At 38.3% G+C, this 27,688-nt stretch overlaps 1 protein-coding gene across 3 annotated transcripts in view; it reads right to left on the bottom strand.

Annotated features, from left to right (window-relative positions):
- The window catches only part of TAFA1 (TAFA chemokine like family member 1), a 547,514-nt gene extending 520,853 nt beyond the window's left edge, over positions 1-26,661 (bottom strand). The window contains exons 1-2 of one of the 3 annotated variants that reach the window (XM_050781321.1): positions 26,224-26,661; positions 24,176-24,296 (exon numbers count right to left, since the gene is read on the bottom strand). In XM_050781321.1, coding sequence (XP_050637278.1) covers positions 24,176-24,293 — 118 coding nt within the window. In that variant the 5' untranslated portion in view covers positions 24,294-24,296; positions 26,224-26,661. The remainder of the gene's footprint in view (positions 1-24,175; positions 24,297-26,223) is intronic. The other 2 variants (XM_050781323.1, XM_050781322.1) reach the window with 2 other exon arrangements.
- Between the last annotated feature and the right edge of the window lie 1,027 nt (positions 26,662-27,688).

Here is a 27,688-nt window from a genome sequence, read left to right as displayed (position 1 = left end):
CCCAAACATTTTCAGATGTATTTTCCCAGTGGTTTTCTTAACTATCATCCCATTCCAATTTCTGACAGCTGGGACGTACGCAAGGTAAGGAAACTAACGTGCATTCAGACAGAAAACCCCATGAGGTTGAGACCATGCTGATTTTGTTTATTACCATATTTACAGGTCTTGGCTCCTGAGGGCACTCAAAATACTTTCAGAATAAATTACCAAACTTAATGCTACTTAAAGTCTAGGCATTATTACATAAGAGTACATCCACTACTTTATGTATTATAGTTCATATGCTATAATTGAAGTGGGCTCTATGTTTGCATCACAGCAGAGTATAAGACAGTAGCCACTGGCCACTGTACAAGGAGGTCCCAGGCTTCACTTGAAATGTGGCTAGTGAGACTAAAAATCAATGTGCAAAAATCACAAGCATTCTTATACACCAGTAACAGACAAACAGAGAGCCAAATCATGAATGAACTCCCATTCACAATAGCTTAAAAGATAATAAAATACCCAGGAATCCATCTTACAAGGGATGTAAAGGACCTCTTCAAGGAGAACTACAAACCACTGCTCAGTGAAATAAAAGAGGACACAAACAAATGGAAGAACATACCATGCTCATGGATAGGAAGAATCAATATTGTGAAAATGGCCATACTGCCCAAGGTAATTTATAGATTCAATGCCATCCCCATTAAGCTACCAATGACTTTCTTCACAGAATTGGAAAAAACTGCTTTAAAGTTCATATGGAACCAAAAAAGACCCCGCATTGCCAAGACAATCATAAGCCAAAAGAACAAAGCTGGAGGCATCACGCTACCTGACTTCAAACTATACTACAAGGCTACAGTAACCAAAACATCATGGTACTGGTACCAAAACAGAGATATAGACCAATGTAACAGAACAGAGCCCTCAGAAATAATACCACACATCTACAGCCATCTGATATTTGACAAACCTGACAAAAACAAGAAATGGGGAAAGGATTCCCTATTTAATAAATGGTGCTGGGAAAATTGGGTAGCCATAAGTAGAAAGCTGAAACTGGATCCTTTCCTTACTCCTTATACGAAAATTAATTCAAGATGGATTAGAGACTTAAATGTTAGACCTAAAACCATAAAAACCCTAGAAGAAAACCTAGGGAATACCATTCAGGACATATGCATGGGCAAGGACTTCATGTCTAAAACACCAAAAGCAATGGCAATGAAAGCCAAAATTGACAAATGGGATCTAATTAAACTAAAGAGCTTCTGCACAGCAAAAGAAACTACCATAGAGTGAACAGGCAACCTACAGAATGGGAGAAAATTTTTGCAATCTACTCATCTGACAAAGGGCTAATATCCAGAACCTATAAAGAACTCAATCAAATTTACAAGATAAAAACAAACAACCCCATCAAAAAGTGGGCAAAGGATATGAATAGACACTTCTCAAAAGAAGACATTCATACAGCTGACAGACACATAAAAAAATGCTCATCACCACTTGTCATGAGAGAAATGCAAATCAAAACCACAATGAGATACCATCTCACATCAGTTAGAATGGCAATCATTAAAAAGTCAGGAAACAACAGGTGCTGGAGAGGATGTGGAGAAATAGGAACACTTTTACACTGCTGGTGGGACTGTAAACTAGTTCAACCATTGTGGAAAACATGTGGCAATTCCTCAAGGATCTAGAACTAGAAATACCATTTGACCCAGCCATCCCATTACTGGGGATATACCCAAAGGATTGTAAGTCATGCTGCTATAAAGACACATGCACACATATGTTTATTACGGCACTATTCACAATAGCAAAGACTTGGAATCAACCCAAATGTCCATCAGTGACAGGCTGGATTAAGAAAATGTGGCACATATACACCATGGAATACTATGCAGCCATAAAAAAGGATGAGTTTGTGTCTTTGGAGGGATATAGATGCAGCTGGAAACCATCATTCTCAGCAAACTATTGCAAGAACAGAAAACCAAACACCGCATGTTCTCACTCATAGGTGGGAATTGAACAATGAGATCACTTGGACACAGGAAGGGGAGCATCACATACCAGGTCCTATTGTGGGGAGGGGGTAAGGGGGAGGGATAGCATTAGGAGATATACCTAATGTAAATGATGAGTTAATGGGTGCAGCATACCAACATGGCACATGTATATATATGTAACAAACCTGCACATTGTGCACATGTACCCTAGAACTTAAAGTATAATAAATATATATAGAGAGAGCAAAAAAAAAAAGAAAAAAAGAAATAAATTTTTATTTTTTACTAATTTATTTAATTTAAATTTTAAAACTGATGTTTGATTTACTTGCTAGAACATTTTAAATATGGTTGAAACAACTCAAGTATGTGAATCAATATTTATAACTGTAGATTTTATAAAATCTAAATGCAGATCAAGTATTTTCAAGAAAAATTGAGCATCTGAATTGAGATGTGCTGTCAGTGTCAAACATACACCAGATTTCAAAAACTTGTTACAGAAAAAAAGTAAACTATCTCATTAATAATTCTTTATACTGATTACATGTAGACATAATTGTAGTGGGCTGATAGCCTCCAGAAAGATATGTCCATGTCCTAATCCCTAGAACTTATGAGTACTACCTTATATAGTAAACAAGTGAACATTACCTTATGTGGTTAAAAAAAAGTGTGATAGAGAATCTTGAGAGAAGGAGCTTACCCTGGATTATCCAGGTGGCCTTAAATCCAATGACAAGTTTTCTGTTAAGAGTGAGGTTAGCCGGTCACGGTGGCTCACGCCTCTAATCCCAGCATTTTGAGAAACCAAGGCAAGGGGATAGCTTGAGCCCAGGAGTTCAAGAACAGCTTGGGCAACATGGAAAAACCCCATCTCTGCAAAAAATACAAACATCAGCCAGGTGTGATGGCATATTCTTGTAGTCTCAGCTACTCAGGAGGCTGCGGAGAAAGAGTCACCTGAACCTGGGGAGTTTGAGCCTGCAGTGAGTCATGATTGTGTCACTGCATTCCTGCCTGGGCAATAGAGTGAAACTCTGTCCCGAAAAAATTAAAAAAAAAAAAAAGAGTAAGGCTGAGGGAGATTTGACAGGCAGAAGATGAACAGGTAAGATGGCAATGGAGGCCAAGATTGGAGTGATATGGCAACCACAATTCAGCATCCACAAGAATCTGGAAGAAGCAAAGAAGGGATTTTTCTCTAGAGCCTCCCATGAGAGAGTAGCCCTGCTGACACCTTGATTTGGTGTCTGGGACTTCTGTTCTCCAGAATCATGAGAGAAAAAATTTCTATTGCTTTAAGCCACCCAGTTTGTGGTAACTTGTCACAGCAGTCATAGAAGACCAATAAAGTATTTGGGCCTAAAATAATATTTAAATTATTTTCATCTTTTTGTTCAACTTCTTTATGTGTCTAGCTAGAAAATTTTAAATTATAGATGCAGGTAGATAGATAGATAGATAGATAGATAGATAGATAGATAGAGATACTTATTTTTTTTTGTTTTTTGAGACAGAGTCTCGCTCTGTCACCCAGGCTGGAGTGCAGTGGAATGATGTTGGCTCATTGCAATCTCCGCCTTTCAGGCTCAAGCGAGTCTCCTGCCTCAGCCTCCTGGGTAGCTGGGATTACAGGCATGTGCCACCACGCCTGGCTAATTTTTGTACTTTTTGTAGAGACAGGGTTTCACCATGTTGGCCAGGCTGGTCTTGAACTCCTGGCCTCAAGTGGTCCACCCGCCTCAGCCTCCCCAAGCCCATCATATTTCTATTGAACTATACTGCTGTAGAATAAACTATCCCAGAGTGCCTATTTTCCCAAATATTTTTCTTGGGATTTCTATCTCTTAGGTTACATATGTAAGAAACCTAAAACCCTCTTCAGCTCACAAAGTGATGAAACGATAGCATGCTATCATCATTCCAGGAACATGGAATCCTCAATTTATGTTTGGGAATTAATTTATTAAGTGTTAAATTGTAGGTTTCTTTAGTCATTCAAAAACTTTAAGCTGAGAACCCTAGTTAATACATTAGATAAGAGAATTGGCATTTTCAAAGTTTCCATTAAGATGAAAGGAAGATTGAAATCCAACATGATAGAAAATAACAGAGACAAATTTAAAGTCCACACTTAGGATCAAATAGCAAGCTGTGAAAACAGAGACAAGGAGATGTGACTTCATGGTGACATGTGTGAAAGAGACCTGGGGGTTCTCACTGATGGCAGACTCAATCCGAGTTGGCAGGCTGATACATCTGCCTATTGTGACCTTGAATTGTTCAAATAAATATCGGGGTTCCACAAATGACAGTAATGTCTTAGGCCACAGCTGAGCCATTTCCTATGACAAACAATTATCCTGGAAAAAGGACAGTCCAGGAATAACATAGGAACTGTGTTTACAACTAAATGGCTGTTCACTGAGAGATGGCTGGCTCTGCAACCTGCCACAAAAATAGAAACAATCCACATCTTCCCTAGCCCCAGTATATTCAGGAGTCTGCTAAATATTGGGAGATAAGTCTAATTTCAACTCCCCAGTATTGAAACAGTCTACCTTAAAAGGTAGTAAACCTCTCACGTCTTAGAGAAGACTCTCAGAAAAGGGCCCACCATGAAGACTCAGAATATTGCTTACTTTTCTTAAGAATGAACTCTGATATAATTTAGATGTGTGTCCCCACCTAAGTCTCATGTTCAGTTGTAATTCCCAATGCTGCAGGTGGGGCCTGGTGGGAGGTGATTGGATCATGCAGGTGGTTTCTCATGGTTTAAACCATCCCTGCTTGGTACCATCATCATGATAGTCAGCTTTTGATTGTTTAAAAGTGTGTGCCACCTTCCCCCTCTCTCTCTTCCTCCTACTCCAGCCTGTGAAGTGCCTGCTTCTCCTTTGCCTTCTGCCATGATTGGAAGCTTCCTGAGGCCTCCCCAGAAGCAGAAACCACTGCGCTTCCTAGATAACCTGCAGAACCCTGAGCCAATTAAACCTCTTTTCTATATAAATTACCCAGGCTCAGGTATTTCTTTATAGCAATGCAAGAATGAATTAATACAACCTCCCGGGGTAACTGTGCACTCTTTTTCAGAAACAAGGTACATTGAAGTGAACAGTAGTTACATACATCAGAACAAGGTACATAGGACAGTAGTTAGGAGCATAGACTGCAGACTGAGACTGCCTGGTTTGAATCCTAGCTCTGTCCTTTACTAGGTGTGTGACATTGGGAAAATTACTTTGAGTTTCTATCTCCTCATCTGAAAAACTGGGATAATAAAAGTTCCTACCTCCTCAGGTTATTGTCAGGGTTAAATAATACATACAGATGTATATATGTGGGTGTGGGTGTGCAGTGCTTAGGGTAGGGCACAGTACTTAATAAAGACTCCATAAGTTTTTGGTATTATTATTACATCAGAAGAAAAGGACATTTAAATCTGAAAAGTCTCTCTTTAAAATTCTTCTGTGTTTGAAAATCATAGTAACTTGCCATTTGGATTTCTGTTAGACGATTCGGAGAAAATGTACCCTCTCGGTGGGAATGGGATTTCTCCATTGCCCATAATATCAGCTTTAGCAGCAAAAGTCCTCTCATTCCCCACCTGCTGGACCAGTCACCTCATCCTCACAAGGATTTGCCTGTGGGCCAACCCCTGCCCTCACTCCCATGACCAAAGAGTCATGCAGTTCTGGGGACCAGGGCCACTGAAGCAAGGGAGGAATTTCATTTTTAGTAAAGAGCTGAAGGCTGTGGAGGAATTATGTAAATACTTACATTAGATTTGATAGGAAATAAAAGGAATGGTCTTTATCTCATGTGATCCTGAAATTTTTATTTATTCATTCATTTAGTCTGCAAATATTTATTAAGAGCCATCTTTTTGCCCTCTGACATAGCAGGGATCAAAACTGATGACAATCCCTGCCCTTGTGGAGCTTACATTCTTGTGGAGGGAGACAACAAGCTTGGTAAGTGGGTGAGTTATAGTAAGTTAAAAGGCAGCAAATGCTACTGCAAAAATAGGACAGGAGAATGGAGATGTGCAGTTCTGAGATGAGGGTGAAATTAAAATCAATAAAGAGGTAAGGGAAGACCTCACAGAGGAGGTGATATCTGAGCAGAGACTTGGAGCAGGGAGAACGTATATCATGTAGACATCTGGGGAAGAGCATTCCAAGCCAAGCAGGAGTCAATGAATACAGATGTGTGCCTGTCTTTGAAGGGCCAGCACGGAGCCCAGTGTGGATAAAGGAGAGTGAGCAAAGAAGAGCGAAGTAGGAGAAGATGCTGTGGAGCTAATGGGGGTAAAAGTTGAGGGCATATTATTAGGGCCCTTTGTAAGGACTTTGACTCTTACCCTGAAATAATGAAACCACTGTGTATGGGTTTGGGACAGATGACTGACAAGACCTAACTAACTTTTTAACCTGACCACCTGCCTGCTGTGTGAAAAATATAGATTGTAGAATACAGACTGTGGCAAAGGTGAAAGCAAGATACCACAAGCCTACAATCCACCTAGAGGAAGTTGTGACTGGGCCCTGGGTGACAGCAATAGAGGTGGTGGGAAGTGGTTTGAGTCTGGATACATCGTGAAGTTAGAGAAATATAGCTTTTCCAATACATTTAATGTAAAATCTGAGAAGAATGGAATGTAAAATCTGAAGACAGTAATTGGCAATTCCTAGGTTTTTGATGTGAGTGAGGAATGGAAAAGATGGAGTTGCTATTAACTGCGATGAAGAAAGGTACGGATGGAAGAGGTCTGGGGACAAGGGAAGATCTGTTTTATAATTAAAAACATTTTGCCCAGGCCAGAGAAAGGAGTCATCCCCAATTTCAGCATGCCCCAAAACAATATGGCAGAAAATCCAACCAATGAATCAACAATCACTTGGCAGAGGAGGTTTTGAGGCAAATGAAGTGTCCAATGAAAGAACAGTCTTCATGGTTGCTAAGACGACTTCCAACTCTTTATTTCTGAAATATGATTTTTAAATACCTTAACAACATATAATTGTGTGTGTGTGTGTGTGTGTGTGTGTGTGTGTGTGTACACACATGCATTAAGGAGATTGTCTAGAGAGTCCTTTAAAATCTTGACAAAATAATTGCCTCAGCCTTATTCTACCCCCAAGAGATGGAAGGTCAGAGATTAAAGCCAAGTTTCACAAAACTAAACCTGATATGTAAACGCCATCTTCCTGAACCATTAACAGGAAAGCAGCAGTTGGTAAAGACATTTGTGACACAGAAATATTGGTAAACCAGGCTAGCCTTCCCATTTTTTCTTCTCTTCTTTTGGCCTCACAATGTACTCTGCCCATTAAGGCAAATATTTTAGCTAATAAGAAAAACTGTTTATTAAATAATTAGCTCTTAGGAAGCCTAACTTTCCCTAATACAATTTTTCTTCAGCTGGGGTCACTCTGCACTACAAGAATGTTTAATCAAAGGAAGGGGGAGAGGAATAATATTGCCATACTCCTAGGGTTTGAAAATAACTCATTTAGCACCTAAAATTGCAATGTCCCCTGCCATCACTGTTTTCCTAGCTTCATTAATTTTTTTCTTCCAAAGTCAGCATCCACCCTTACAAGGTTTCATTTCCTATCATCATCAAGGCATTTATAGGCATTCATCCATGACAAATGTATGCATTTGATCCATAACTGATTTATCTGCCTACCAACTAGAAACAGATACAGTTCTGGAAGTAAAAATAAGGAGAATAAAAAATGCTTAGGATAATATAAAAATATCACCTACTTACTGAATTTGCCCTATAAAAATCTCATCTGAAGCAAACAGCAACATTCCATACAGTGTAGTATTGAATGCTTTGACCTTTTATTCCAAGGTGGCAATTCTTCTTAAAACTGGGAATCAGTTCACAGATTAGATTCACAAATGAGAAGGTGGAGAGAGGGCAGGAGAGAGTGAGCAAGCAAGACCTTTAGGTGTTTGCTATCGGGAAGAGACTTGATGGAGAAAAGGAAAGAAAGTTCCATAGCCTCAAAGGTTTGCTTCGTTTTTACTTAAATGAGGAGTTGGGCCATATGATATTTCATTCAAAAGTCGGCTATATGAAACAAAACAAAACAAGCTTGATGTCATGTTTTTTTTTTTTTTTTTCACACACTGGATTATTCCCTTCTCAAATCTACACTTTTGCCTTCTTTATAGACTGAGTAAACTGATCCAACAGTTGGATATTTAAGTATCCAACAGATACTGAAATAAGCTAAGATATCTAAGCTTGGATATCTAGGAATGAAAGAGTACTGTCACAAAGAAAATATCATTTTCTAACCACTAAGGCATTTTGTGGCCATATCATGAATGCTGTTCAACAAATGGCTCTTGCTGTCTGCCTTCTGGGAACATGGTAGAACTGTACTTCATGGCCTCTTGCTACTGGGTTAAGCCATATGACCAGGTTGGGCCAATGAGCTGTGATGCAAGTCACTTCCAAGTCAAGGCATTTATTTTATGTTGAACCTACAAAACACTCCTTTTTCTGCCATGGTGAACAACACTGTTTCAAAAAGATGCTGCTCTGAATTCTGGATTGAAGACAACGTAGAGCACAGCCCCCAGCCAACCCTGGCAGACAGTGGCATGAGCAAGAAAGAAGTATGCATAGAGATATGGGGCTGATTGGTTACCAAAGCATCACCTGGCATATCCTGGCATACATTTACTTCCATCTTAACACTGTCCATCACAACGAAAACTAATGATACTAGCAGAGAAAGTTTCCGTATTGTAGTCTATAAGAGCATGGGATCTGGAATCAGATTACCCTAGTTCAAATACTGGCTTTACCACTTACTAGCTGTGCACTTTGAGCAAGTTATTTAACCTCTCTGAGCCTGATTTCCTTCACCCGTACAAAGTAAAAAAAAAAAAAAAAAAAACAAGAGTAACTTTCTCACAGTGGTAAATATAAGGATTAATGAAATAATATAGAATGATTAGCACAGGGCCAGGAACATAGTAAACACTTAATACAAATCTTAAATTAATATGTATATAAATCTTAGACATAATTGAAGAAGAAAAGTTATATCTTTTTCTTCCAAAGCCAGCTTCCACTCTGTCTTCTCCTACCTTGAAAGCATTTACATGCATTAATGGATGACCAACCAATGCATTTTCCCTTATATTCTTCTGATTTTCTCTAATTCTGATTTTCTCACATTCTGCCTCCTGACTAAAGGCAATGTTAGTTTCTTTGCCTATAATTCTTTGCTACTCAAATTCCATCCCTTACTCTTGGCATAACCCATTCCTACTTCTTCAGGTGATATTTGAAGCACTGCTTTTCGCTGAAACTTTGATCCGTGTAATAGACCCTCCCCCCCAACCAACAGCCCCTCCAAGAAAGGAAAGAAGGATGGACAGATAGGCTTGGAGCTACCCAGGGGCCATAGTAGAAAGACAAGAATGTCTGTCCTGTCAGGAACCCCACTTCATTTACCTAACAGTGGATATAAGTTTAGAAATACCATGCTTCTGCCTCCAAATGTTCTATTATGATGACAACTTTCCTGAATTATCACTTTTATATTGTTTTCTGTTGATGAATAATACCATATCCTGTAGAAACAACTTTACACCAGATCTTATTCACATAAACTAGTACATCAATAGGATTTTCTGCTTACAATAATAATAAACTACCCTTACTGGTTTTCAACAATTTAATTAAATACAATCAAATCTAGTTTGTTTTGGCAACCTATTAATGTCACAATTGAATATAAACAGACTCATGAAAAGATTATAATTAATAAATCCTTTACACTACTGTACAATTACTCTGATGCTCAGCTTGCCAGAAATACTTAACAGCATTTTTGAAGTATGTTAATGAGGACAGTAAAAAAGAGATAATGAAGTTTGATCAAAGCACTTGGTAAGGCTTCTATATGGTTTTTGCCCCCTTCAGTAGAGAGCTAGTGCCTGTTGGGTACAAATTCTTAGGAGATCCTGAAACACTAATTGTAAATTTATCATCATCTTATAATGTCTTTAATCCATGGCTTTTACTATATAGGCTATTCTCTCACACTAGCTCACATTCCCTGGAGTCTCAACACATAAGAAACTGACTATTGATACTTCTTTTTTTCTTCTTCTTTTCTTTCTTGCTAGAGCTCAAAATATTAGACACCGTGTTAGGTAATTCTTAATATACATAGATGTCATTTTGTATTCAGTGTATAAAATACAGGGTACATACAGCAGTATAGATAAAACACACATATGACACCTTGGGATGCACATTTAGGTACCATTATGTTTATTAGAATATGCCTGGATTTCTTCCTTTAGTGATTGCAACCTATGATAAAAGGGTGACGGATTATTGTAAGAACAACACAATATTGAAAAGAAAAAAAACATCCCAAGAAGTGTGGATACACACTATAAGATTTCAGCTGACTTGCAGCTCTTTTAATAGAATTATAACATGATTATAATCCAGTCTGAGGGTCACAAAACACCAATGCAAACTTTTGGATTATTTCCCTTTAATGAGTTATTGGTCAGGTATCTTCATTAATTAGTCAAACTTCCCTATTAGTTGACACCACACAGACACCAGACACCACTAAACTTTTTCTTTTTTCTTTTTTTTTTTTTGAGACGGGGTCTTGCTCTGTTGCCTAGGCTGGAGTGTAGTGGCGCAATCTTGGCTCACTGCAGCCTCCGCCTCCCAGGTTCAAGCAATTCTGCTACCTTAGTCTCCCAAGTAGCTGGGATTACAGGCACACCACCACGTCCAGCCGATTTTTGTATTTTTAGTAGAGACGGGGTTTCACCATGTTGGCCAGGCTGGTCCTGGACTCCTGACCTCAGGTGATCCATCCTCCTCAGCCTCCCAAAGTGCTGGGATCACAGGTGTGAGCCACTGCGCCTGGCCAGACACCACTAAATTTCTTAACTAGACCACCTTCACCTGTAATTACATACACAATGTACTTTTGGAAGGAAGGATACAATAAGCATTGACCTGTTTATATTGACTTAGAACATGTGGCCAACTATTATGTATTCCATAGGAGAGATTAACCATAAAAATCCCTATCATGTACTATGTTGAGTACATGGATTTTATTATCGGAAGACTCAGGTGTGATAATAAGTGAGTAAATAAGTCCAAGTTGTAAAACTTCTATGTGCATCTTTTTATATAATAAAATATTATGAGCATACAGGTTAGTAGTAGGCAGTTTATCTCTTCCATCCTTGCTCTGACATTGACATATTTACATAAAATATAAGAAGATATCATATCCTAAACACCTACTATATGGCAGATGTAGAACAAACATTGTCTCTATTTCTTACAGAATACACATTATCTCTATGTCTTACTTCAGCCTGCAAGGTAGGGAATTAGAAACTGGAATCCTCACTCGATGGGTGAGGCAGGGAAAGTTACACTGACTTGCCCACCCTTAGAGCAAATAAGTATAATAATGATAGAGATGGGATGTAAACTCCTGGTTGGCCTAGTAGACCAAGTTTCCCCTATCCCCGCAGATCCTTCAGACCAAGAGTCACTGGTAGAAAAGAGGGTGAAGGCAGGTAAAAGACCTGCAAGCAAATCACCTCTTTGCCCAATTTCCAAAGACGTAAGTAGATGCTGCATGGCCCATCTTGATGGGACAACTGAATTGCGTAAAAGAACAGCCTATCCCAGGAACAGATGACATGTTTCATCTCAAAACAAAACAAGTAAGTCTATGTAGGGCACTTAGCCCATTATGTGACATATAGTAGTGCTGGATGATGATTCTTCTGAGAGGAGTTATTCTAGTTGCTTCTGAATTCATTCCTGTCTCATTTAATTACTCAGTGACTGGAGAACTATACTGTGCTTGGAAGGATTCAGAGGTTGAATCTGGGTTCAGACACAAAGCATATAGTAATTGATCAGCAATGTCTCCTGGAGCAAATCATAGGAAGAATGTCAGGAATTTGCCATCACTAGCTAAGGGGCTATTTTTGGAAGAGAGGGGTGTTGTTGTTTTGTTGTTGTTGTTGTTGCTGCTGTTATTTGTTTTTGATGGTGACAAGAATTGGAAAGGGAAATTTCAGGTCTGATTATACAGGCAATTTCTACCTGACATGCTATTGGGCTATGGGTCCAGCAAGTTTTATTTGAAAGACAGCAAATTCTATATTTTAGCAAAAAGACACTGCTGCAAATGATCAAATCACTTACCAGAAAGGTCAACCCATTATACAATATTCTAGGTAATTTATAAAGTCTCAACATGATAAATGCCAAACAATCTTATGAAAAAGTTAAATTGCAGTTGGAGAGCATTCTTTTCCAGTGTGAATGATTTATAACTTCATTTTAAGTAAACCAAAAAATCTACACTAAGAGCAAGTCTAATAAATGTAGATTTATCCTATGCTGCTGCTTCCCTGACTGGGGCACAAAAGTGTCTTCAGAGTCTAAAAGAATTTACTGGGAAAAAGTAACCCTGTAAAAAATGCTTGAAAATTAGGCACTGTTAATCCAGAAAGGAAAGAAAGCATGCTTTCAGCCAGGCCTGTTTGCATAGTGAAATGAAGAATCAAGCATTATTTAGCTGCAGTACTCAAAACTATTACATGATATAGAACAAGCTAACTGCCCAAGAAACAGATGTCTGACTAATGTAGAACAATGCTCCTCAACATAGAAATTTGTTGTTTAATTTCAATTGACCAAGAGTAGATTGCTGATATTCCTAAAAGTAGTACTTGTTTGTAATGGAAACCTGACTGAGAGTTGGTACACAACCTAAGTTTTCCTTTTATGTTTATACTTATTATGCATATTTTGCAAAGTTTTGTGCAAATGGGAATAACAGTACCAACTCTGTAGGGTTTTGGTGCAGAACAAATGTCATATCATAAGAAACATCCCATATTGGGGCCTGTATACAGAAGGCACTCAGTAAACCCAGCCATTAATCCTGACAATATCCTCATGAGGTAGAACATCTTCCCATTTTTCTAATTACAAAAATGTAAAAGAATATGTTAATGGATTTGTTTAAGTTCACCTAGCTTGGGAGGGCAAGTTGGGAGTTTTGCCAGCTTCTGAATAATGGCTTCTGTTCCTTCTAGCTGACTTCCTACCCAACCTTCAAAGTCTAACACAAAATCATCTCCTTCATGAGGGCTTCCCAAATCTTCTCTGCTCAGAATGAATTGCTTCCTGCTTTATGATTACGTAGTACCCTATTCAGTTATGACCCATAACACAAGCAGCTTTGCATCTTAGACACAGAGTTAGAGAAGAATCAGGCAAGGACTCAAAACTTTCTGGAGGTATAACAAAGTAAGTTTTCCAACTCCCAGAAGTTGACAGAACGGTCTAAAGCTGCACTATCTTAAACAGTAGCTCTTGGACCTGTATGGCTCTTTAAATTTGATTTAATTAGAGTTAGGTCATTTTCTTCTTTTTTAATGAAAAGAATTTCATGGCACACATTTTTTGGATAGAAGAGATACTCTGAAGATGGTTAGCCAATTAACCCACATAGGTGATGGTCTATGACTCTCAACTTGCATGCCAGTGTCAATCAATTGACAGGGAGTGCCCGGAGAAAGATTGAAAAAATTCTAAAATCACGTGTAGGCTCTGTGAGAACAATTACTGTGATTGATTAACCTAGGCTGGTGATAGATAGAAGTCTGGAGATTGGCAACATGCATGCCATAAATTTGCTCTTACTTCTAAACAATCCTGCAAGCAGCTGTCAAAAATGTTGCCCTACAAATGTTCACCCAGTGACCTAGATTCTCAAGCACCTGTCCAGTAGGTGGCATCTTGCATGTTCATCAGATAAAGAGATGTAAAAAGCTACAAAACCAATTCATTTTAATAAGACCCCCATCTGGGAAGCTTCCAAGTGACTTGTACTCATGTCTTATATCTTATTATTTTATTTCAGAATAGGGGATTTATTGATTTAGTTATACCTTTTGCTATGCCACATATTTTAAAGTCACAATTTTTATAAAGGGCTGACCTCTAGTTACCATTTCTCCATAGAACAGTGGTGTTCAAACTTTCCTTGACCACAGCACACTGAGTAGGTGAAATATCTAATTCCTGTCTTCACTTCCCAGTGGAAAAGTACTTAAGTAATAAATACTTGGAAAGAAATTTTTATGAATCACTAATTATTGCTCATACAATAAGAAAAACATACTAACATGCTCTTATATTATAAAATGATGCCCTATGAACCAAAAAATAAAAGATAAGTGTTATGGGCCATGAGAATATGTTGCAGAGGTTCACAGGCAGTGAATGTCACCAACAATGTCACCATACATCACCACACAAGCAAATTTTAAGGTATTTACAAATACAGTTATGTATCACTTAACAACAGGGATATATTCTGAGAAATACATCATTAGGCGATTTTGTCATTAGGTGAACATCAGAGTGTACTCACACAGACCTAGATGAGATAGACTACTATCCACCTAGGCTATATGATATAAATTATTGCTCCTAAGCTACAAGCTGTATAGCATGTTATGGTACTGAATATTGTAGGAAATTGTAGCACAACGATAAGCATTTGTGTATTTAAACCTACCTCTAGTACCTGGGTGATGAAATAATCTATACAACAAACTCCCATGACACAAGTTTACCTATATAACAAACCTGCATATGTATCGTTGAACAGAAAATAAAAGTTTAAAAAGTGTCTAATTAAACCTAGAAAAGGTACGGTAAAAATACGGGACAACTGTGGTATAAGCCATTCATCATTATGCAGCATATGGCTATACATGTTTTAGCAATAAGAATATAGATAAAATATTTTCTAAACCACAATTAAGCCATGTCTCAAAGTCTAGTCTTCAGCAAATTTAAAATCCAAAATATGTAAACATCCATCATTACAGACTATAGGGTTAACCCAATCATCCACAGCAAACTTAATTGATAATGATGAAACTAAACCACTACTAATTTATAATTAAAAAACAAGGACCACAGCAATTGAAAATCACTAACAACTCAGGACAACACTCATGATACACTGATAACAAATTATCCTTCTCCACATTGCATGAATTCTAATTCTTTGCACACAGAAACTTTGCAATGTTTCCAAGAGCTGGCAGCCAGTTAAAGAATACTGAATTAAGGAAGTTCAGTAAACATTAGTTAATGTAATTTATAGCAAAATGATAACTCAGTTGTTTTACTAATAAGTAGCCTTTATTCATAGACAAAATGAATATATATGATACCATAAATCATTTTCCCAAAAGAGAACCTTGGGTTTCAAGATAAATTTACAACTCACTAGAGGGCTGCAGACTAGATTTTGAGAACTTTCATAAAGTATTAAATTAAGAATTTTACATATGCATCTCTATGCTGCTTGATGCTTCTGTTTTATTAGATTTGCTGATTACTATTTTTTCCCAACCATAATCAAAAAGAAAATTAGGCTGGGCCGGTGGCTCACTCCTATAATCCCAGCATGCTGGGAGGCCTAAGCAGGCAGATCACCTGAGGTCAGAGGTTGGAGACCAGCCTGGCCAACATGGTGAAACCCCCGTCTGAACTAAAAATATACAAATTCACTGGGTGTGGTGGCATATGCCTGTAGTCCCAGCTACTCAGGAGGCTAAGGCAGGAGAATCGCTTGAACCTGGGAGGTGGAGGTTGCAGTGAGACAAGAGCGCACCGTTGCACTCCAGCCTGGGCAACAAGAGCAAACCTACGTCTAAAAAAAAAAAAAGAAAGAAAGAAAGGACATTAATTGATTTTTAGCTGAGATTCAAATGAGACTCAAGAGCGAAACTATGTCTCAAAAAAACAAAAACAAAAACAAAAACAAAAAAACAGAAAGAAAATTAATTGATTTTTAGCTGAAATTCAAATAAGGCTACCGAATAGACTACTATCTTCATTACATCAAAGCTCTCTGTTTACCAGAGGCCCAGTAATACCATTTAGCTTACAGACACAATGTTTTAGCCTCCTGGGTATAATCATCCACAAAGTTTTCAAATAGTTTTAGCAGAATGCTTTTTTACATAAGAAAAGGTAATTTTGAATCATGCTATGTCAAATAGATAAAGTTAATAAACCAGTTCCTTGGGTAGTTTAAAACTTCTTTGGCAGAATATACTTCACTGTTTATGGAACACATGAATCCCCCTCTTGGAGCTACTAGGTACAAGATGAAAATTGTTGAATTCCTTCCCACCCTCTCATCTGGAACTTTGCAATTTGACAACTTAAAGGAGGTCTCAAAAGCTCCAGCCTCTGACTCCTACTCTGGAGCTCTTTCCTCATTACCATGTGATATTTTTTTAAAAGGTTTAATGTGATGTTTTTCTACCACTTTTTGAATTTTAAAGAATGTAAAGTTCTCACTCGGCTAAAGCTAGGTTGATCAATAAATAATTATTGAATACATACCCAATATTAATTCAGTGAGAAATAAGACCTGCTGACCTGCTGATCCTAATCCAGTATACTGTTAATTTCAGGAACAATGAGGTGCTTTACCCCTCACCTGTGTGGCAGCTCATCTGAATCTAGGAGCTGACATTCTGTATTCACTTGAAAGCATATGGGTCAATTAGTCCATTCTTCATCCACAAAAGTGGAAAATAAGAAAAGTCCTTTGGATGTATACAGATTCAGCTTGGATTTATTCTTGTGTGATATGAAAGCATGCCTAGAAAAGAAGGTCTAGTAACTGCACAGTAAAGGCAAATGCTGGTAATTGCATCAGTAGAACAATGGCCACACCTGTGAGAGGTGTGAGAGATGTGAGAGGTCTGTGAGGTGTGAGAGGTGTGAGAGATGTGAGAGGTCTGTGACATGTGAGAGGTGTGAGAGATGTGAGGATGTGAGAGGTGAGGATGTAAGAGGTGTGACAGATGTGAGAGGTCTTCCTCCCTTGCAAACTCAGAGAACAACTTGGTTTGACTCCTTCCCTGCGTGAAAGAAAGATTTGCTTAAGAATAGGCAGATCCCTCAGCATTCCTATCCATCTTCTTGGAGAAACCCTGTGATAATATCATTTTTCTTTTCATTTTTTGGACCTTTATTATATGAAGTCGGGAAAAGAGAAAGAAATAATGGGCCAACAGAGTTCCCTAAGTGCTTTGCAGGTATTATCTTCGGGGAATTCAATTAGTTATACAAATTTTAAACAAAATTCATCTTCTCTTTATTCCCAAAGAAAGGAAAAAGTGCTTGTCTGGTGTTACTTTCTCTCTGCTACAAAGGTAAAGTGACTTTTTCTCTTGATATCAAAAGATTTGGAAAATAAAAGTCCTTTCCCTATTTGCCAAGTGAAGCCTCCTCTTCAGTCCCTCAAGACAACTCCTATAATCTTTTCCAAACTTATAGAGGGGAAAAATCCCCAAACCTGTGACTGAAAACCTTAGGGATTTAATTTTTTACTACATTTGTATGTATAATCTTTGAATTATTTTGAATGGAGTAGGTGTCAAAATTGAATAGAGTCAAATATCTACGTAAAGATACACACAGAATACATGTATGTTATACTGACAATATATGTCACTCTCCATTTGAGAAATCTCAAAATTATAAACACACATACACAAATGCACATACATCCGTATGTACACACACACTCACACACAAGTAGTAACAACTAAAGAACAGTTTAAGATTCCACCAGAACCTTCATTCCTCCTTTTCTTAGTAATTAAACAAGTATTTTCTGAGAACCTATTATGTGCCAACTCAGTAGAAGTGAGAGATAAAAAGATGAATATCACAGGATTCCAGAATTATCTTGGCCCATGCTTCTCATTGCATGTAATCTGAATAGGCATGGTAGATGCTACCCAAATAAAAAGTGTCTGGAAAATTTTAAACAAAATCAGACTTCTTACCTGCAAATCTTTTCAGAACTTTCATATACTTACAAGCACTGCAAATCTCCAGGAGGAGAACATAACAAACAGTGGGTGCTTCCCAGCAGGTAATTTCCACACTTTTGTCCAAGGAGTATCTTGAGAAGACAGTGTTTCATGAAGTATAATTCTGAAATGCTGGCCTAGACATTTTACTGGATTAAGACCCTTAAAAGGAAAAGGGCCTCATGATATTTTCCTGCTTATTCTCCCTTCTTTTTTCTTAAACTGGAAACATGGTTTGATATCTCTCTAATTTTACCGTTGAAACTCTATCACTAATATTTTAAGCTTTTTGATAAAAAGCAATATATGCTCATTCCAAAAATGCATCCAAAAAATAAAAAATTCTAGGAAGTTAAAAGTTGAAGTCATTCTAGTCCTCTCACCAGATTTAACTACCACTGTAGAAAGGATGTTTATATCCTTTTTGACATTCTTATGTATGTGCAAATATGATTCTTTTCTCCAAAATTATTTTGAAGCAGAGTATTCTATTCCTTGTTTTCTTCACTCTGCAATGTATCATGGGCATTTTTCCACATGGGTAGATAGACATATTCTCATCCCTTGAAATGGCTACATCAAATCCCATTGTGTGGGTGTGCTATGATTTATTTTATCAATCCCCTTTTGACGGAGATGAAACTCCTCTCCAGTTTTTTCCATTAAAACCATTGTTGCAATAACTATAGCTTAACATATATCTTTTCACATTTGTCTAATAATTTTCTTAGTATAAGCACCTGGAAATGGAAGTGTCAGGATTTGCACATTTTACCTTTTGGGAGATGTTACTAAATTGTTATCAAAAATGGCGTGCCAATTTATCCAGTTAAGCTTTGATACTTTTGCACAAAGTTTAAAATTGAAAGAATTTTTAAGAGTTCAAGTTGTCTTCTTAGGTAAACTTTAAGAAATTAACAATTAAAGGATAATCTTCATTTTTGCCATTTCTAAATATTTTTGTTTGCAGTGTAGTATAACATCTATTTTCCCTAATGAGGAGTTGAAACCACAGGCTTGAGCTCACATAAGTAAGAGTTTTTATAGCATTGTAATAATTTTCTTATAAGTTCATAGGATCAGCAGGAAATATTTATTTGCATCTCTACTTGGCTTTGATACTATAGGGTCTGATCAAATATCAATAGCTGCACCCTGACTCTACAATGAGGTCAATATGATCAATCGGATGATCGATGGATTATCACTAAGCACCAGCTTGCACCAAATAACAACCTGTCTGCTCCAATCCTTAGGCCAATTCGCTATACTTAGCAGCCTAGCACTGGTACGCATTCTTAAAGAGCCAATATGCGACTATGGTTGTTGCTACTATTTCTTTTATATTACAGTTATAAAACAACCCTTTATTGTAATGTACTCTGGTATTCTACTGCATATTCTTTGAGCAGCTTTCAATAAAGTAATATTGAATAGTAAGATATAAATAAGCATAAGGCACACAAAAATGCTTTTTAATATTTTAACAAAAATATCATACTTTAAAATGGATAGTGATGTTCAGTATGCAATAATCAAGGCATAAATGAATATATCTAACATACATAGTTTGCTTAATATAGCTGTAAATCAGGTCAAGTATAAATTACACAGACAACTCTATTCAGAGTAATCTTTTTATATATCATTTCCATACACCCCTGTCAATAAAATAGCAGTGACTCAGGAATAAATGATTCATTAGGCACTTAAAACTTCTTGTCTCATGTAATTTATCTATATAATTTAAAATTACTGAAGAATCCCAAGGATCTTTTCTTGCTAAATTATTTTGAGATGATTTATATTTTACTAAGTTTCAAGGACACCTCCCCCCACCACACACACACACACATTCAAAATTAGGTAACTATCAAAATTGCTGTCATAATTCATATATCCATAAGGGGAAAACTCATCCTAAAATAGAAAATTACAATTAGCAAAAACCATTCAATCTTTTTTTTTACCTGTTACACAAAACAACCTGGTGATTATAAAGAGTTGAGGTGTCTATTTTAATTACCTGACACAATTGAACACCACTTTTGAGTTTTCATTGTTCAGTGTGTCTTTTTAAAATGAAATGTCCTGTCTATAGCTTTATAATGAAAAATAAAAAAAAAAGCACAAGTATTCTTCAAGTTGTTAGGGTAATTTCCTACATCATTCCCCAAATAAAAACTTGATCCAGCCAAATATTAAATTATTGAAATTACAAATCTGTTAATCTATAGCACATTTTACTCATTAGTGTAATTTTAAAATTCACTTTCATGTGATTGACTGTTTTAATCTTCCTTAACTAGTGAGTAACTGAAAATAAATGGTGCATTCCTAATACTATAAATATGAAAAATAGGAAGTACTTAGGGACTGCAGGCGAATACATTAAAATCAGTCAGTTTTCTAGTTAACATATTCTCATTCTGTTTGTGTACAAACCCACTGCATTGAGAAGACAGATCACAAATTCATGGCCTCACAAAAACATGGTCTCGATTTCATGTTATGACAGCAGAAATTGGCCCAAATCTCTAACCATTTCCCCTAAAGGATCCTGGCTGGCTGGTGCCATCCAGGTTAGGCAATCTGAATGAGGGGAACATCATGTCAAATTCCACTCATCTGTCAGTGTAGTGGATTATTTCTTGAGAGACTGAAATTGGCTGTTTGCTGTCTGAATACCATCAATCTTACCATGTAGGGAACAGCCAAACTGCCTGTAAGAGGCTGGGTGGCAGAGGGTGGGGATGGGGGGGGAGCCATTCCTAATCAGGTGAGGAGGCAGCTGTAAAGCTTTCACTCTCCCTCCATTCAAGGCTCTGAGTGAAAGATTTGTCATTTTCCACATTTCTCAGATACTTGGTATGCACGTGGAGTCTGCCCGCTCTTGCTTTATGAAAGAGGTGATTTTTCAAGCTTAGGCAAATGTGGCAGAGCTCAGGGTCTGCGGGTGTCTCATTTTTTCTCATCATGTCACTTGTTTTAACCGATTTGAGAAAATGAGATTATGTTTTTCCTTTTTGCTCATTTATCCAGCAATTTATTTATTTATTTGTTCATTTAGGGGTGGATTGTCACAGATAACTGGCCCTGATTTCTATCTTGTTTTCATACACATTTCATTAGTGTCCCTGGAGATTTAAGACCTACAAGGCAAAACGTCACAACTCTAATCCAAAAAAGGCATATTTTTATTCTTAAAATCAAAAGATTGTATTAAAGGATCTGACTGGAATAATCTAGAATATGGCTATGACCAAGATCTATCACCTTAATCTTTGCAGCTATTGTCAAAAACCAAGTAAACGTATTATATAGAACTATTGGATGTTAAGTTTAATATCATTTTAATCATTCTGCATCTAGGAAGGGATATTTATAGTTTCTTCATTTCAGCAATAAAGCTGAAATGGGTCTCAAATGTATTAGCACTTGGGGTCAAAATTGGTTTCAGTGCTGCAGTTTCTTGGGGTATTTGACACACAGATCAACTATGCATTCGTTGATAATACACAAATTCTAAGGAAGAAAATGGAGCAAACAAACATTGAGTTTAATTTCAGCCAGAACCTAATATGTGATTTTCAGTTTAAAAATATGATATTTTAATAATAAGCCCTATAAAGACATAAGTTTAATTATTACACATAACCCGCACAGAAAAACTCCATATATTCACTGATTAACAGAGACAACTATGTGAAAGCTTGTTACAAATGGTACTGAATCTATTTCATGATTATATGCATAGAGTAAAATAAGACACATAGCATTGGTGGTATATTCTAGCCATGTACCACATGGTTAACAAAACAATAGCAAGAGAAAAAAAAGAGTTGTTGCCTTGGCTATGTGGATTATTAGCTGTGTGAACAGCAAAACTTCATTCATCAAACATCCCTGGCTTGCAGGTTTACAGTCTATTAAGTGGGGACATCAGTAATTTCCAATATTTGTGAAGAACTTTACAGCTTACAAAAGACTTATTAGAAGTTATTTTTACTATATTTACACCCCACCTCACCCCCCCCACCACCATATCTATAAATGGGAAATGAGAGCAGAAAAGTCAGTTGTCCAAGGTTATGTCACTAACCTTAAGTGACAGACTTGGATGGCCAGCCCTGAGCCCTGCCTTCTCCCCTCAGCCATGTGCCACTCACCAGTTCTGCCATGGCCACCCTCAGAATGGGTGTGCAGTTCAGATGAGACCAAGTTTTGACATAATGAAAGTTTTCAAAAATTATATGAAGGGGCTCACACTTCTGCAAAGAAGCTATTTGGCATGGTCACTTGGTGCACTGAGAGGCATTTTCCCCTCCTAGGGACACAGGCTCTGGCAGTGAATCATACTGATCTGACTTCCAAAGACAGCTATTCCCTGTGTGGCCTCAGACAAGCCACCTAACCTTTCAGAGTTTCTGTTTCCTGGGCAAAAGGGGGAGAAATTACACCCATTTGCATCAGGATGCAACTAAACAGTGTGAATTAATCCTAAGAGCCCTGCCTAAAACATACACGTAATAGTTGTTTTACCATGAATTCTTACTGTTGAGCATCACAACGAGTGCAAATGTCCCGCATTGTTTATTATTTATGACCATGTAGTGAAAGACATTTGTGCCAGAACTGACTGTGATTAAGCGATTGGAGGTAATGTGGGAATCTCAAATTCACTTTTGTTTTCCCTCCATCTCGGTTGCACTGAGGCTTGAGTGACTGTTCCCGCGCCAGGCTCCGGACACAGGATGCAGAAATACAAGCGCGTCCTGAAGCAGGGCGGTTTCCATGCCCACCTGCAGGGGCACTAGCGCCCCCTCGCCTTCCCTCTCAGACCAGGGCGTGGGGAAACAGGATGGCGGGGCCCAGAATCAGCCCCCAGCCTCAGCCCCAAGTACAAGCCAGCCCCACCCCTTCTCCCGGGGCGGCCCGAACTCCAACACCCAGCAGGCTTGCGCGCTCACTGCAGCCTGGTGCAGGCGCGCGGGAGGACCCTGGGCTGCATCCGCGCTCTGACAAGCCTGCCCCCAGCAGGGAAGCTGAGCCCCGAGAGGCAGCAAGCGGGGCCCCGGAAGGTATTGCTGGAGGACTGTACAGAAGAGCCTGGAATCGGTGTCCAGGCCGCCTGAGGAGCCAGGGAAAGGCAAGGGCGTAGACGCTGGACCACGCAGCAGGAGGAAGCTCGACGGATGGGAGGAGGCCATTGATGGGATTTGGAGAGGCGGGTGGAGGGCTGGGAGCACTTCAGAACTCAGCATCAGAAACTTGGGCGCGCAACTGGTCCCCAGAGCCCGAACTTGACCGTCGCGAGAGAGGAAGGGAGGGGAGGGAGGGAGGTTGGGTGGAGGGTGAAGGCGGGGTGGGTAGTAGAAGGATGCGAAGGCTGATGCTGAACAGAAAATGGAAGGAAATTTTTCCGAGAACCGGGGAAGGTAAGGACAATCGAGCTGGGAGGGACTGTAATGAGAAAGCTGGCGAGGCAAAGAAGGAGAGCAAAATCCAGATTGAGGAGCGAGGCCGTGGATGGGTGAAAAATACACTTTGAACATTAAGAGGAAGAAAGCAAAATGCGTCCGGAACTAAAAATTCAATATAGGGAAAACAAAACAAAACAAAAATCAGGTGGGAGGGACCTCATCCCTGAAACTGCCAAAAGAGAGGGAAAAATGCCACTGAGCATACCGGAAGAACAGAAAGTGAAGGGAGAAAGGAAAGGAGGCATATTATACCAGACAAGAAATAGTAAGTTACTTTTTAATTTCTTTTCATTGACAACTTGCTTCCAAAGTTAATTTGGGGACTATGCCCCCAACAAAATTCTTAGCCACATACAGACCAAGATTATAGTAGGTAAAATCCTCAAGTCTTGAAAGTTATTCCACCTTTTGCAGAATATTCTGCTATTGGCCAAAGCGTCCAAAAACAGATGACTTCTACTTTTCAAGGTGTGTAGAAGCAGGTGGGGTGACACTTAGAAAAACCCACCTTTTCTGAGAAATTAATAGGAATACCCCCAAGACATTTTGGCACACTCCCCTTCCCCCAAAGCATCCAGCCAACAATATGTCTTGGAATTCAAAGGCAAGCTGCCCACACTACAGCACTTTATGTCACTTGCATTCAACCATCTGTTAAGGAAACAGTGGTAAGACTGGAGGAGGCTGCAGTGGATCCAGCTCCTGACTTACCTGGTCTGTGCAGGTGATGCTGCTGGAAAGTGTGCTGAAGGGATCCATGGCAGAGTAGCATTGCACAAGCACTTATCCACAAATACAGGACCCAGGACATCGCAGAGACCATTGCCATTCTCTAAAGAGAACATTCGACAGGAAAGGTTACCCGCGGCTTCAAGCCCCCAGCTCAGTCAGCCCCACTGATGAGGGAAGGGAGGTCTCAGACGTCATGTTCCTTTGCTACTTCTCTGGCTAGAACTAACGATCCAGCAGAGGTCATGCCATGAAGTGGGATTGAGGGAAAGCCCTTTTCAGATGATCATACATTCATTTTTTTTCTTAATTCTGCAAAACTCCAAGGATTGCCAAAATGCAAAAATAAAGTTTTAGACTATCAGTTAGTCAGTTTAAAACAATGCGTGCTGACTAAAAATCCTATTTTACACAATGATCTTTAAACTATAGTTATCTCAGGCACTGAAAAGCTGCAGACTCCTCCTGTTCATTCTAACTTCATTGCAAGTCTGACATAAGCCTGGAAGGAAAGAGTGGGTTCTTTTTTTTTTTTTTTTTAATTCTACAGTCATGAATTTTTAATTGCAATGCTGTCTTCTAAACTAAGTAATCATTTCTCAGAGGCATGTTGTAATCTCCTGATAGAACCGATCCTTTTGACTGGACCAAAGAATCAGAAGGGATTGTGTTTAGCCAGAATGAGTTTCAGATGCAAGACCTATGCTTCTATCCTAGAGCAAGCCATAATTTACAATATTGCTTAGCCTCCTTAGATTTCATTGTAGCTTTTGTTGTACAGCATTGATGAATATGCATATACAGGTGGCATATGTATTTATGGATGAATATGTACCTTTTCTTGGGCACTGAAACTTTGACAGTCTTATCTGCACCTGTGAGGATCTTAGGAACTACAAAGGCTCAACTGCGCTATATATTGTCCAATTTCTCAAACAACACCTTATGCTGCATTTCATATTGCCAAATTAATCAAACTTGAAGCACCGTCCTTACTCAGCCAGTTATAGGGAAGCATTTTCTACACAAGAATCCAGTTAACTGTATGCTTTTCTGTTAGGTCGAGAGGACTTTGGAAGAAGATTTCTTTCTTTCTTTTCCTTTTCACTGTCAAATCATACCCTTCAAAAACCTCAACTATACATTGAAAACATGCTAGTAACCTCCCAGCCTGGCTTCTTTATTCATGAAAATTGGTTCTTTATTAAAAACTGTGATGTTCAGAAAACAAAAATATACATCATATATATGCACATAATGCAGGCTCATTTGTGGATTTTAGCAGACAGATACAGCCTTGGAAGGATTTTAGGACTATAATAGACAAATGGTGACAACTATAATTAAGGGCAAAGTAGGAAAACATTATTTTCAACAGTTTGATGCTATTCATGCCTAAGTCTGTGATTCAGATGGAGCATTCACTTTCTAATTAGTTTCACTGCCCACTGTTTACTTTTGTATACAACATACTTTGCCTTATTGTTTTCAGAACTATCGGGATAACATACATGCATTCTCTTCAGTGGAAATGAATAGCAGCACCCCTCCTGTAAAACCTAAAATGAATGTATTTGGGGACTTTTTCAGAATACCCTGCAAATTACAGAAAGACAAAAACAGAGATGACTGTGAATGTATTTACTGCTTGTGAATTGTAGTTAAAATGTACTAGAAATTCACCTAAACTTGAAAGAAAAATCCTGCCACAACCAAAACTTAATAGTTTTTCAATGACTGCTTTCTCTTGCTCATTTCTTCACCCATATAGATCCTACCACTCAAAAGGATTACTGTGACTTGATGCTTGCAATATTTTCTTTTTAAATTTAACTTTCTTTAATTCTCAGCATTACTTCCAAACCTCCTGCATGCCACTCTCACTGCTTGCTCTTTTACCAAGAGGTTGTCTCAATGTTATTAAGTGTCTTCCCCAAATAAAGCATTCAGCCTTGCACAGTTCTCTAGATATGCCTGGATATGCTTCAGATCTGCTTTCTGAATCTTAAACCCTCAAATATGCTTCTTACCTGAAAAATCCAGCCAAGAGCAGAGTACTCTATTAGTGTTCATTGGAAAGATCTAACACTTTTTAAAATCCATCTGTGCCACAATTTGAAATCTTTTTTCAAAGAGCTTCCCAACAATCTTCTTTATCAGGATTAAAAAAAAAAAAAAAAATGTTACTCTCTTCCAATCCTATTTCCACAGTAAAAAAAAAAAAGAAAAAAAAGAAAAAAAAGACATCGGTTCATTCAGACTGTATTGTCAGAAAAGGAGCCAAGGTTTGAGGGGTGGAAACCTTGTCATTTTCACCTTTAAATCATCTCCTGGCGTCACCTCTGCCTGACGAGACCTTTGAAGTGATGGGGAGATAATGTGCAGTTTCCTGATGAGAATCGGTTTATAGTTGCCGATGGACCATCCCCACTCCAGTGCATTCGGGGCAGAGTAAGGCAGCAAAATGTAGGAGCAGGGCTGCTATACGGTGCTGTAAGTAGCAGTAGTCTGTTTCAATACATCCCTCCGCTCCAAAGTATCACATGTCTTAAAGTGACATTACCCTCTATTACAGCTATAGTGAATTGTAATATCTGCCCACTAACTCTTCAACAACTCAAGCAGCGCTTTAACACTATATTGCCTGATTTATTATGTTAGAGGTCCTACTGATACCACTGATTTAACAAAAGAGTAAAGAGGGAAGGAGAAACAAGAAAAAAAGCGTTCTGCAAAATACTGATAGTATTAGTGGGAGTTACACTTCTCACAGTAAATGGGAAAGTGAAATATAAGCCATTTCTTACCTCTTAATGTTCTTTTTACCAGTAAGTTAACCACAAATATTGTCAGGTTTATACTAATTTAAGTCTGCTGGTTGTTTCAGCAGTTAAATAGGAGACTAGAATTTACCTGGAATAGGACATAGATGCATATATGCATAAGTCCAATAAAAACCTTCTGAACTTTTTGAACATGTTTAATAAATAAAAATGTGTTATTTTTAGCACCAAATGAAGAAATATGCTCACAGCTCTTTTTTAAAAATTTTTTCTCTCCTTCAAATAACATGCTGGGGTAGGGAGGGAAAACACTCAGGAGTTCAATGTCTTGTTTCTCGTACTATGGTTTGAACCCTTTCTTTTTCAGAAATACAGTATAATTTTGCCTAAACTTCAGGGATGCATAGAAAGGGATTCAGTTTTCATTTGTCAATTGCACAGGTGATAATTCTCTGAAATACCCTCAGTTATTTCACAGATCACTTATAAAGCACCTACTATGTGTTAGGTGCCTGGGGAACAACGCAGAAAACATGATTGATGAGATCCTCACTGTTATAGATCATACTGTCTAGTCTTTTATGGTGTTTTCAAAATCAAGGTAGTTCTCATAATATTCCTTCCTTGGAAACATTTTGAAATTCCCCAGGATACTCTCTTGCCTTTCAGAGGCCCAATAAAGAAGGTCCAATGCTGCTGCGCGTCTTTGCAA

Source organism: Macaca thibetana, chromosome 2, assembly GCF_024542745.1.
Source record: "Macaca thibetana thibetana isolate TM-01 chromosome 2, ASM2454274v1, whole genome shotgun sequence".
Classification (NCBI taxonomy): domain Eukaryota; kingdom Metazoa; phylum Chordata; class Mammalia; order Primates; family Cercopithecidae; genus Macaca; species Macaca thibetana.
Note: the sequence above shows the minus strand (reverse complement) of the source record. Positions and strands in the feature narration are given on the sequence as shown.